General features: G+C 40.7%; 1 protein-coding gene across 1 annotated transcript in view; it reads right to left on the bottom strand.

Annotated features, from left to right (window-relative positions):
• Positions 1 to 8,941: 8,941 nt before the first annotated feature.
• Positions 8,942 to 11,691, bottom strand: part of LOC119333544 — a 5,660-nt gene continuing 2,910 nt past the window's right edge. Inside the window, exons 5-6 of the mRNA XM_037606406.1 lie at positions 10,182 to 10,504; positions 8,942 to 9,842 (exon numbers count right to left, since the gene is read on the bottom strand). Of these exons, the coding sequence (XP_037462303.1) occupies positions 9,271 to 9,842; positions 10,182 to 10,504 (895 nt within the window). The 3' untranslated portion in view covers positions 8,942 to 9,270. The remainder of the gene's footprint in view (positions 9,843 to 10,181; positions 10,505 to 11,691) is intronic.

The following is an 11,691-nucleotide window of genomic DNA, read 5'->3' on the forward strand; positions in this document are numbered from 1 at the left end:
TCATTACTCTCCATAAGACTCACATGATCTTTTTGTTTCTTTTTATTTCTTTCTCTTTTCTTTTATTCCCTTAGGATCATGGCAAAATAATCGAGCCCTTGACTCAACACTAATCTTTATTATATAGCTCACGGACTCGATTACATAGAAGAATTATAAAGCAAAACTCACAACTAGATCATACTAAGACTTTTATTCTACTAGATCAAGATATTACCAAAAGGATCGAACTAAGAAAAACGGTAAAGATAAAAGTGATGGTGATACGATACCGGGGCACTCCCCCAAGCTTGGCAGTTGCCAAAGGGAGTGCCCATACCCATGTGATTATTTTTCTCTTTTGGGGGATGGTGATGTGATATTCTTGGTGATGATGCCCCTCGGGATACGATTATCCTCCTCGAGCTTATTGACTTGCTGCTTGAGGTCCATTATTTCCTTTCGGAGTTTTCCTGTAACAGCCAAAGCTCCCTGCACCCAAGGGTGCTGCATAGCTGCGAGAGAACCAGTGACACTCTTTTTCATATTCTCATAAGAAAGAAATCTAACATTGGAAGGGATAACCGAATTTGGAATAGTCGAGCTCTGAAGTTCTCCCATTGTGAATCCAGCTCGGAAGCGGGAAGTGACTTCTTGATCCTCTTCCATGGCATCTATCCTCTTCAATTCAGCCTCCATCTCTTCCTCTGTTGCCGGCCCAAAGGGGTCAACATTGTTGTTTTTCTTTGATCTCGGTACCGGATGGGACACCCGACTCTCCCCGACTGACTCTTGCGAAGACATCTTACTCTAATCTGCAGCAGAAACAGCTCGAAACACAAACAGAAGATAATTGTGTGATACGTGAGTCAAAACCCCCGAGAGATTATATAATTAATTTTTACCGACCAAAATATCTGTCGTGTACGAAAACAGAGTCCGGAGAGCACACGAGGTGCCCACGAGGTAGGGGGCGCACCTAGCGGGGTAGGGCGCGCCCTCCACCCTCGTGGAGCCCTCGTGTCCTTCCCGGACTGCTTCTTATTTTTCTATTTTTCTAAATATTCCAAAACAGAGAAATATTGCCTTAAAAACTGTTTTGGAGTCGGTTTACTTACCGTGCCACATACCTATTCCTTTTCGGAGTCTGAAACGTTCCTAAAAGTGTCCCTTATGTATTCCTCCAGGGTTACGGTTTCAATAACATTGGTTTCAACATTTTATGGGATTACCTGAGATATAATGTTTGATTCTTTGACTGTTCACCACCTTCGGATTTGTGCCTTCGAAGTTGTTGATTTTTATGGCACCGGAACGATAGACCTCCTCGATAACGTAAGGACCTTCCCATTTAGAGAGAAGTTTTCCTGCAAAAAATCTTAAACGAGAGTTGTATAACAATACATAATCACCTACCTTAAACTCACGCTTTTGTATCCTTTTATCATGCCATCTTTTAACTTTTTCTTTAAACAACTTGGCATTTCGTAGGCTTGGGTTCTCCATTCATCGAGTAAGCTAATATCGAATAACCTCTTCTCACCGGCAAGTTTAAAATCATAATTGAGCTCTTTAATAGCCCAATATGCCTTGTGTTCTAGTTCAAGAGGTAAGTGACATGCTTTTTCCATAAACCATTTTATACGGAGACATACCCATAGGATTTTTATATGCAGTTCTATAGGCCCATAATGCATCATCAAGTTTCTTGGACCAATTCTTTCTAGACCTATTGACAGTCTTTCGCAAAATTAATTTGAGCTCTCTATTACTCAATTCTACTTGACCACTAGACTGAGGGTGATAAGGGGATGCAATTCTATGATTAACATCATACTTAGCAAGCATTTTATGGAAAGCACCATGAATAAAATGTGAACCACCATCAGCCATTAAATATCTAGGGACTCCAAACCTTGGAAAAATAACTTCTGTAAGCATTTTAATAGAAGTGTTATGATCAGCACTACTAGTTGGAATAGCTTCTACCCACTTAGTAACGTAATCAACAGCAACTAAAATATGTGTATATCCATTAGAGGAAGGAAAAGGCCCCATATAGTCAAAGGCCCAAACATCAAATGGTTCAATAACGAGTGAATAGTTCATAGGCATTTCTTGACGTCTACTAATATTGCCAATTCTTTGACATTCATCACAAGATAAGACAAACTTACGGGCATCCTTGAAGAGAGTAGGCCAATAAAACCAGATTGCAATACCTTATGTGCAGTTTTATCTCCAGCATGGTGTCCTCCATAAGCTTCGGAGTGACACTTGCATAGGATCTGTTCCTGTTCATGCTCAGGTACACAACGTCTAATAACACCATCTACTCCTTCTTTATAAAGATGTGGGTCATCCCAAAAGTAATGTCTCAAATCATAGAAGAACTTTTTCTTTTGTTGGTATGTGAAACTAGGTGGTATAAACTTAGCAACAATGTAATTAGCATAATCAGCATACCATGGAGCAGTATGAGAAGCATTTATAACATTTAATTGCTCATCAGGAAAGCTATCGTCAATAGGTAGTGGGTCATCAAGCACATTTTCTAACCTAGACAAGTTGTCTACAACGGGGTTCTCAGCTTCCTTTCTATCAACAATATGTAAGTCAAATTCTTGTAGCAAGAGAACCCATCTAATAAGTCTAGGTTTAGCATCTTTCTTTTCCATAAGATATTTAATAGCAGCATGATCAGAGTGAATAGTTACTTTAGAATCAACAATATAAGGTCTGAACTTATCACAAGCAAATACAACTGCTAAGAATTCTTTTTCATTAGTAGCATAATTTCTTTGAGCATTGTCTAGGGTTTTACTAGCATATTGAATAACATTTAATTTCTTATCAACTCTTTGCCCTAAAACAGCACCTACAGCATAATCACTAGCATCACACATAATTTCAAAGGGAAAATTCCAATCAGGTGGATGAACAATAGGTGCAGAGATTAATGCTTTCTTAAGTATTTCAAATGCTTCTACACAATCATCATCAAAGATAAATAGTATATATTTTTGTAATAAATTAGTCAGAGGCCGAGAAATTTTTGAGAAGTCCTTAATGAACCTCCTATAAAACCCGACATGACCAAGGAAACTTCTTATACCTTTGATGTCCTTGGGACATGGCATCTTCTCAATAGCATCAACCCTGGCTTTATCAACCTCAATACCTCTTTCAGAAACTTTGTGCCCCAAGACAATACCTTCATTAACCATAAAGTGGCACTTTTCCCAATTCAAGACAAGATTAGTTTCTTCACATATCTGCAAAACTCGATCAAGGTTGCTCAAGCAATCATCAAAAGAAGATCCATAGACGGAGAAATCGTCCATGAAAACCTCACAAATCTTTTCACAAAAGTCAGAGAATATAGTCATCATGCATCTTTGAAAGGTAGCAGGTGCATTACATAAACTAAAAGGCATACGTCTATAAGCAAAAGTACCAAAAGGGCAAGTAAAAGTAGTCTTTGATTGATCTTTGGCTGACACAGGTATTTGAGAGAAACCAGAATAACCATCTATAAAGAAAAAATGAGTATGTTTGGATAATCTTTCTAGCATTTGATCGATAAAAGGTAAGGGGTAATGATCCTTTTTAGTGGCCTTATTTAATTTGCGAAAATCAATTACCATCCTATAACCTGTAATAATTCTTTGAGGAGTCAATTCATCTTTATCATTAGGGACGACAGTAATACCTCCCTTCTTAGGGACATAATGGACAGGACATACCCACTGACTATCAGCAACGGGATAGATTATACCTGCCTCAAGGAGCTTTAGTATTTCCTTTCTTACCACTTCTTTCGTTTTAGGATTCAGCCGTCGTTGATGATCACGAACTGGTTTAGCATCTTCTTCCAAATTTATTTTATGTTGACATAGAGTGGGATTAATGCCCTTAAGATCATCAAGAGTATACCCAATAGCAGCATGGTGCTTCTTCAGAGTTTTCAATAATCTCTCTTCCTCACGCTCTGAAAGGTTAGCACTAATAATAACAGGACATATCTTTTTCTCATCAAGATAAGCATATTTAAGAGTATCAGGCAACGGTTTAAGCTCAAACACAGGATCACCCTTGGGTGGAGGAGGATCCCCTAGGATTTCAACAGGCAAATTGTGTTTCAGAATAGGTTCCTGTTTAAAGAATACTTCATCTATTTCCCTTCTTTCATTCATAAACATATCATTCTCATGGTCTAGCAAATATTGTTCTAAAGGATCACTAGGAGGTACGGCAATAGAAGCAAGACCAATAATTTCATCCTTACTAGGTAATTCTTCTTCACGGTGTTGTCTGCTAAATTTAGAGAAATTAAATTCATGAGACATATCATCTAAACTGATAGTAACAACATCCTTTTGGCAATCTATGGTAGCATTAACAGTGTTTAAGAAGGGTCTAGCAAATATAATGGGACAAAAGCTATCTTGTGGGGAACCAAGAACAAGAAAATCAGCAGGATATTTAGTTTTCCCACACAAGACTTCAACATCTCTAACAATTCCCATTGGTGAAATAGTATCTCTATTGGCAAGTTTAATTGTGACATCAATATCTTCTAACTCAACAGGTGCGATATCATGAATAATTTCTCTATATAGGCTAATAGGTATTGCACTAGCACTGGCACCCATATCACATAAGTCATGATAACAATGATCTCCTATTTTAATAGAAATAACAGGCATGCCTACCACAGGTCTAGGTTTATCTTTAGCACAAGGTTTAGCAATTCTAGCAGTTTCATCACAGAAATAAATAACATGCCCATCAATATTATCAGACAAGAGATCTTTAACAAGAGCAGTATTAGTTTCAACTTTAATTTGCTCAGGAGGTGTATAAGTTTTAATATTGCTTTTACGAACCACAGTTGAAGCTTTAGCATGATCCTTTATCCTGACAGGGAAGGGTGGTTTCTCAACATAAGAAGTAGGAACAATAGAATCATTATAAGTGATAGTCTTTTCTTCAACTTTAATAGGTGCAGCTACTTTTACTTCTATGGGAGGATGATATTTAAACCACTTCTCCTTCGGGAGATCAACATGAGTAACAAAAGATTCACAGAAAGAAGCTACTATCTCAGAGTCAAGTCCATATTTAGTGCTAAATTTACGGAAAACATCGGTATCCATAAAAGATTTAACACAATCAAACCTAGGTGTCATACCTGACTCCTTACCTTTGTCGAGGTCCCAATCTTCAGAGTTGTGTTTAATTCTTTCCAATAAATCCCATTTGAATTCAATAGTCTTCATCATAAAAGAGCCAGCACAAGAAGTATCAAGCATGGTGCGATTGCTATCAGAAAGTCGAGCATAAAATTTTTGAATAATCATTCCTCTTGAGAGCTCATGATTGGGGCATGAATATAACATTGATTTAAGCCTCCCCCAAGCTTGAGCGATGCTTTCTCCTTTGCGAGGCCAAAAATTATATATATAATTGCGATCATGATGAACAAGATGCATAGGATAAAACTTCTAATGAAATTCCAATTTCAATCATTTGTAATTCCAAGACCCCATATCATCACATAGTCTATATCATGTCGATGCATCTCCCTTCAAAGATAAAGGGAAGACCTTCTTCTTAACAACATCTCCGGGTACACCTGCAAGCTTAAATAATCCACAAACTTCATCCACATATATTAGATGCTCATCAGGATGCTTTGTTCCATCTCCTAAAAAAGGATTAGCTAGCAGTTTTTCTATCATACCCGAAGGAATTTCAAAGTAGACATTTTCATTTTCAGTAGGTTCAGTAGGTTGAGGAGCAACTCTTTGCTCTACTTGTCGGGGTGAAGATACCCCGAACAAGCCCCTCAGAGGATTACTTTCCATAGTAAAAAGTGACAGTAAATTTCAGCACACTATATAAATTTTTCCTTACCAAACTCCACCTACCAAAGGCACTTCACTCCCCGGCAACGCCGCCAGAAAAGAGTCTTGATGACCCACAAGTATAGGGGATCTATCATAGTCCTTTCGATAAGTAAGAGTGTCAAACCCAACGAGGAGCAGAAGGAAATGATAAGCGGTTTCCAGCAAGGTATTCTCTGCAAGTACTGAAATAAGTGGTAACAGATAGTTTTGTGATAGGATAATTTGTAACGAGCAACAAGTGACAAAAGTAAATAAAGTGCAGCAAGGTGGCCCAATCCTTTTTGTAGCAAAGGACAAGCCTGGACAAACTCTTATATAGAGAAAAGCGCTCCCGAGGACACATGGGAATATCGTCAAGCTAGTTTTCATCACGATCCAATGATTCACGTTCGGTACTTTGATAATTTGGTATGTGGGTGGACCGGTGCTTGGGTGTTGTCCTTACTTGGACAAGCATCCCACTTATGATTAACCTCTATTGCAAGCATTCCCAACTACAACAAAAGTATTAAGGTAAACCTAACCATAGCATGAAATATATGGATCCAAATCAGCTCCTTACGAAGCAACGCATAAACTAGGGTTTAAGCTTCTGTCACTCTAGCAACCCATCATCTACTTATTACCCCCAATGCCTTCCTCTAGGCCCAAATAATGGTGAAGTGTCATGTAGTCGACGTTCACATAACACCACTAGAGGAGAGACAACATACATCTCATCAAAATATCAAACGAATACCAAATTCACATGACTACTAATAGCAAGACTTCTCCCATGTCCTCAGGAACAAACGTAACTACTCATAAAGCATAAACATGTTCATAGTCAGAGAGGTATTAATATGCATATAGGATCTGAACATATGATCTTCCACCAAATAAACCAACTAGCATCAACTACAAGGAGTAATTAACACTACTAGCAACCTACTAGCACCAATCCCGGACTTGAAGACAAGAATTGAATACAAGAGATGAACTAGGGTTTTGAGAGGAGATGGTGCTGATGAAGATGTTGATGGAGATTGCCCTCTCCCGATGAGAGGAGCGTTGGTGATGACGATGGCGATGATTTCCCCCTCCCGGAGGGAAGTTTCCCCGGCAGAACAGCCCCGCTAGAGCCCTAGATTGGTTCCGCCAAGGTTCTGCCTCGTGGCGGCGGAGTTTCGTCCGAGAAGATGGCTTATGATTTTTTTCCCATCGAAAGACTTCATATAGCAGAAGATGGCCACCGGAGAGCCACCAGGGGCCCACGAGGTAGGGGGCGCGCCCAGGGGGGTAGGGCGGGCCCCCACCCTCGTGGGCAGGGTGTGGCCCCCCTGGTGAATTTCTTCCGCTGAGTATTTTTTATATATTTTGAAAACGTCTTCTGTGAAGTTTCAGGACTTATGGAGCTGTGCAGAATGGGTCTCTAATATTTGCTCCTTTTCTAGACCAGAATCCCAGCTGCCGGCATTCTCCCTCTTTATATAAACCTTGTAAAATAAGAGAGAAAAGGCATAAGTATTGTGACATAATGTGTAATAACAGCGCATTATGCAATAAATATCGATATAAAAGCATGATGCAAAATGGACGTATCACCATGGCAATATAGTCTTCTTTTTTGCCATGGGTACCTTTGACATTTTTTTTGTTGGCCATGTTGATTTGTGTGTTGTGATGGATTTGTGTACTGTGGTGGCAATATAGTGATGATTTGTGTGCTGTGATGGCAAATTTCACCCATTTTTCACATTCTCCAAAATTGACATGGCAATTCAGTATGTATTTTTGTCATAAGCATGGCAAAAAAAATCTAACATGGCAAATCTAGTCAACATATCATGGCAAACTTAGTGCATGGACCATGGCAATCTTAGATCTTGATCTATTGCAGAATACATTTCTATTAATCATGGCAATTTAACATAAAATATTTTTAGACCACCACCCTAATTTACAATCTATAAATTGCAATGGCAATATAGTCTTCTTTTTTGCCATGGGCACCTTCACATATATTTTTGTCATGAAAACACGGCATTTTTTCACTGCACAATCATGATCATGGCAAATTCATACTCCCATGGCCAATGTTTCCATGGAAAATTTACTCTTTTAAACCATGGCAAAGTTTAAATATGTGCACAGCTCAGGGGAGCCATCTTTTTATTTTGCACATACTAGCTCATGCAAACCATGGCAAATTATAACGAAAACGCCGTCAGATTTGCCATGGCAAATTATTAGAAATGCAAAAAAGAAGATGGCAAAAATTTCTTTTGTTTTACCATGGCAATTTTAGCTATAACAACATGGCAAAAAAAAACTTACCTCTTTCTTTTCTATGAAAATTTTACTTCTGGTTTTGCCATGTTGTGATAGAGCCAACGTTCGCGCAGAAATTGGATGGGCCCGCTTGAATCGGCCGCTTGATCCCCGCATGAATCTTGATGCGTTTTTACATCCTGCACATCCCCTCTTTTGTGTGGCTCCAGTCAGGAGGGTGGGACGAGCTCTGTCATTTTCATTTTCCCCCATTATGCTCGTCAGCTGCTCACCGCCACCGTTGCCTATCTCCCTCGTGCATTTGTGCCCGTGCGGCCCATCGCCGCCGCGCCCGCTCCTTCTCATTCTTCCGACGGCGGTCGTAATTGACGACGCGCACATCCATTAGGTCGATTCAGTTGATTTTGCTACAGCTCGAGGTCCGTTTTGCCAAATGTACCATGAGCCTCTCTCTCGGTTGCATCATCCTGTCCCTCTCTTTTCAATCCAACAGCTCCTGGGCCATCGGTGCACTGTGCACCAACTTGCCCTCGGTGATCATGTAATCAGATGACCTAAGCACGTGTGTTTTTCTTAACTGAAATTTGTATTGTTTGTAGATGGAAATAATCCCAGATGACCCATATTGCTACACCTAAAACGATATAACTTTGATGAGTTGTCGGAGGACATCAGTAAGTTCATCGAGGGAAAGATAAAGCAGTTCGACCGCTGAGAAGGTGAGGTGGCCTAGTCTGACTCAGCAGACCAGAAGCCACAAGTTCGCAACGACCCCGACAAAACAAACTTCGATCTGATATCATTACTGGAAACCAATACGGTTGCATCACAGACACTTTTGACAACGTTATTATAAACAATTTGGCACTTGATCTTGCACAACGAAATCACAAGTCTCGAGTTAAAAAGAACCAAGGAACAATCTTCGACTACCCATCCGAATCATCACACGGCTGAAGAAGGAACCTAAATGGGTCACATTTACAGGGCGGGGAATCGGCTTGCTGAATCGGAACAAGCGAGGGGGGCTTACTTATTGCTCAGGTACAATTTTTACAGCGACTGACTTGGTTCATCTGGGGTGCAGCTTCAGTTCTCGGAATCAGCTTCAGTTCTCGGAATCCTCTGGTATCTTGAACAGGAACTGCGGTATCGAGGCGATGCGGGGGAGGTTCATGAGCAGGTCTCCGAACGAGTCCTTTCGGGACATAGCTGGTGGCGGCTGGTTAGCATCTGCAGTTTTCCTCGTTGATGCTGAGCTGAATTCATCGTCTGATCCTTCGGAGTCCACCCCGCCGATGCTACCGCTGTCGTTTGGCTCGGGCTTTGGCTGGGCTGTCGGCGCTGTGTCTTTCTGAAGCAGGCAGCAAAGTGAGTCCACCCGTGCCATCAGTCGCTCATCAGAGGCCGGCGCCTGTGGGCCCTGCGCATCACCAAGAAGGTACTGCGCAATCTCCTCCAGCGATTCTTTTGTAGGCACCTCATTGTTGGCCATCGAAGGATTGCCTGAGGTGATCTGCTCGCTGATGCAATTTCCTAGGTGGCTGACCAGATCATCGACTGACATTGATGGTCTAAGCCCAGGCACTTTCAGCTGACTCCACCAGTTCGGGATATTGAATTCTTGAGCTACACCATTTACGTTTCTGCTGACTGGTTGTGCATTTACAGCACTAGCCCCTGGTAAAATTGAACACAAAAAGGATTAGAAAGATTCAGGTGGATGTTTCATGTGAAGCCCTTGTATCTGCCAAGTGATCCAGTGAGCAACAATAGAAAGTTGCAAATGTGTACAAGTTGGCGTATCTCCCTTATTATATATTGCAACCAAATCGGGAAGAGGTTGAGATGCATTAATCAATAATAACTAAAGCATGTGCTAATCATGAGGAATTTTAAGACTATGCACATGATTGCCCACATATATTCAAGTTATTGATGCTTCTGTTCTGCAAGCAGTACATCAATGTAACACCACGCGGTGCAGGAGCAGGAGGGAGGTCATTGGCTTTCACGTACCTGGGTGCATTGGCTGCGCGACAAATTCTGGTTGCTTCCCAAAACAATCGTTTGTATCATTCCTGGTAGACATAGATGAACCAGCACATGGTGACACAGACCCTGAAAACCCAGGCAGATCTTCACGTTCGTCTTTTAAATTAGCAAAGTCATGGCACTTCGATTCCACCGGATCCTCAAATATAGAACATCTGGGTTCAAAAACTGAAGAGTCCAAGATGACGTCCGTTTGTTGACTCAACTGATGTAGCCTCTGATCACACTGGACAAGCTTTTCAAAATTCTTGCCTAACGAGGTTGTAGGGCACTGCAAGAAATGATGCCTGAAATTTTTTAAAGAGCCATGGTATTAGATGAAGGCATCAAAAGCTAGGAGCTAAGCAAGTAGTAATAATAGAAAGTACTTTGGTTTATCTTTATATTTCTACAAAAGAAGTTGGTGGCAGCAATTCATTCACCCCTCCCACCCCTGTTCCACATCAATGAATAAACTTCTTTAATAAACACAAGCAGGAAAAAACACCTCCCAACAAACAAACAAATCAACTTAAAACACAACTAATCTACTCCCTCCGTTCCTAAATATAAGTCTTTTTAGAGATTTCAAATAGATTACCACATACGGATGTATATAGACATATTTTAGGTTATAGATTCACTCATTTTACTCCGTATGTAGTCACCTGTTGAAATCACTAGAAAGATCTATATTTAGGAACGGAGGGAGTACTAACGAATTAACTTACCCAACTTCCTCACAAATCTTTCATGACGCATGTCACAACAAAAGCATGATCTACATAATGGGAGAGTACAGGGCATGGTGAAGCCTGAGCATGACAACAGAGGCATGACACCGACCGGTGCACAGCTCAGCCAAGCACGACAGTGGAGACAAGGGCACAGAGCAGGCCAAGACCAATGACAATGGAGGCAGGACAGCAACCAGTGCGTCTCAGCCAAGCATAACAGTTGAGCCAAGGGCATGAAGCAAGCCAAGCCCATGACAACAACTCGATGTGATGTGTCATGTGATTATCCGTACCCACGTATTGGCAATTTGCTCATAAACCCAAGTACTGCGGCTATCTAGCTGGCTGATATTTAAAGAGCTATCATGATATCCACGTTGGTTTTAAAGCTATGTAGCTGCAGGCTATTAAACAGATTCTATCAACCTTTCAGAGATCTAAAAAAACTGAACAGTTCCTTCTGTTCCTCTAATGATAACCCCTCCGTCCGGAAATACTTGTCATCAAAATGGATAAAAATGGGTGTATCTAGAACTAAAATACATCTAGATACATCCCCTTTTATTCATCTTGATGACAAGTATTTCCGGACGGAGGGAGTACGAAACTACAGAGGTGGTCTTGAACAAATATCAGGCCGTCTGGTACAAAAGTCCAGTCCTGGTAAGCATAAAGCATGTCCTGCAAATGCAACAAGGCTTCCAAAATGTGGATTGAAGTCAAAACTAATTAGTAATAATCACTACAATACTGTAACA

The sequence above is a fragment of the Triticum dicoccoides genome, chromosome 7A, assembly GCF_002162155.2.
Source record: "Triticum dicoccoides isolate Atlit2015 ecotype Zavitan chromosome 7A, WEW_v2.0, whole genome shotgun sequence".
In the NCBI taxonomy this organism is placed as follows: Eukaryota; Viridiplantae; Streptophyta; class Magnoliopsida; order Poales; family Poaceae; genus Triticum; species Triticum dicoccoides.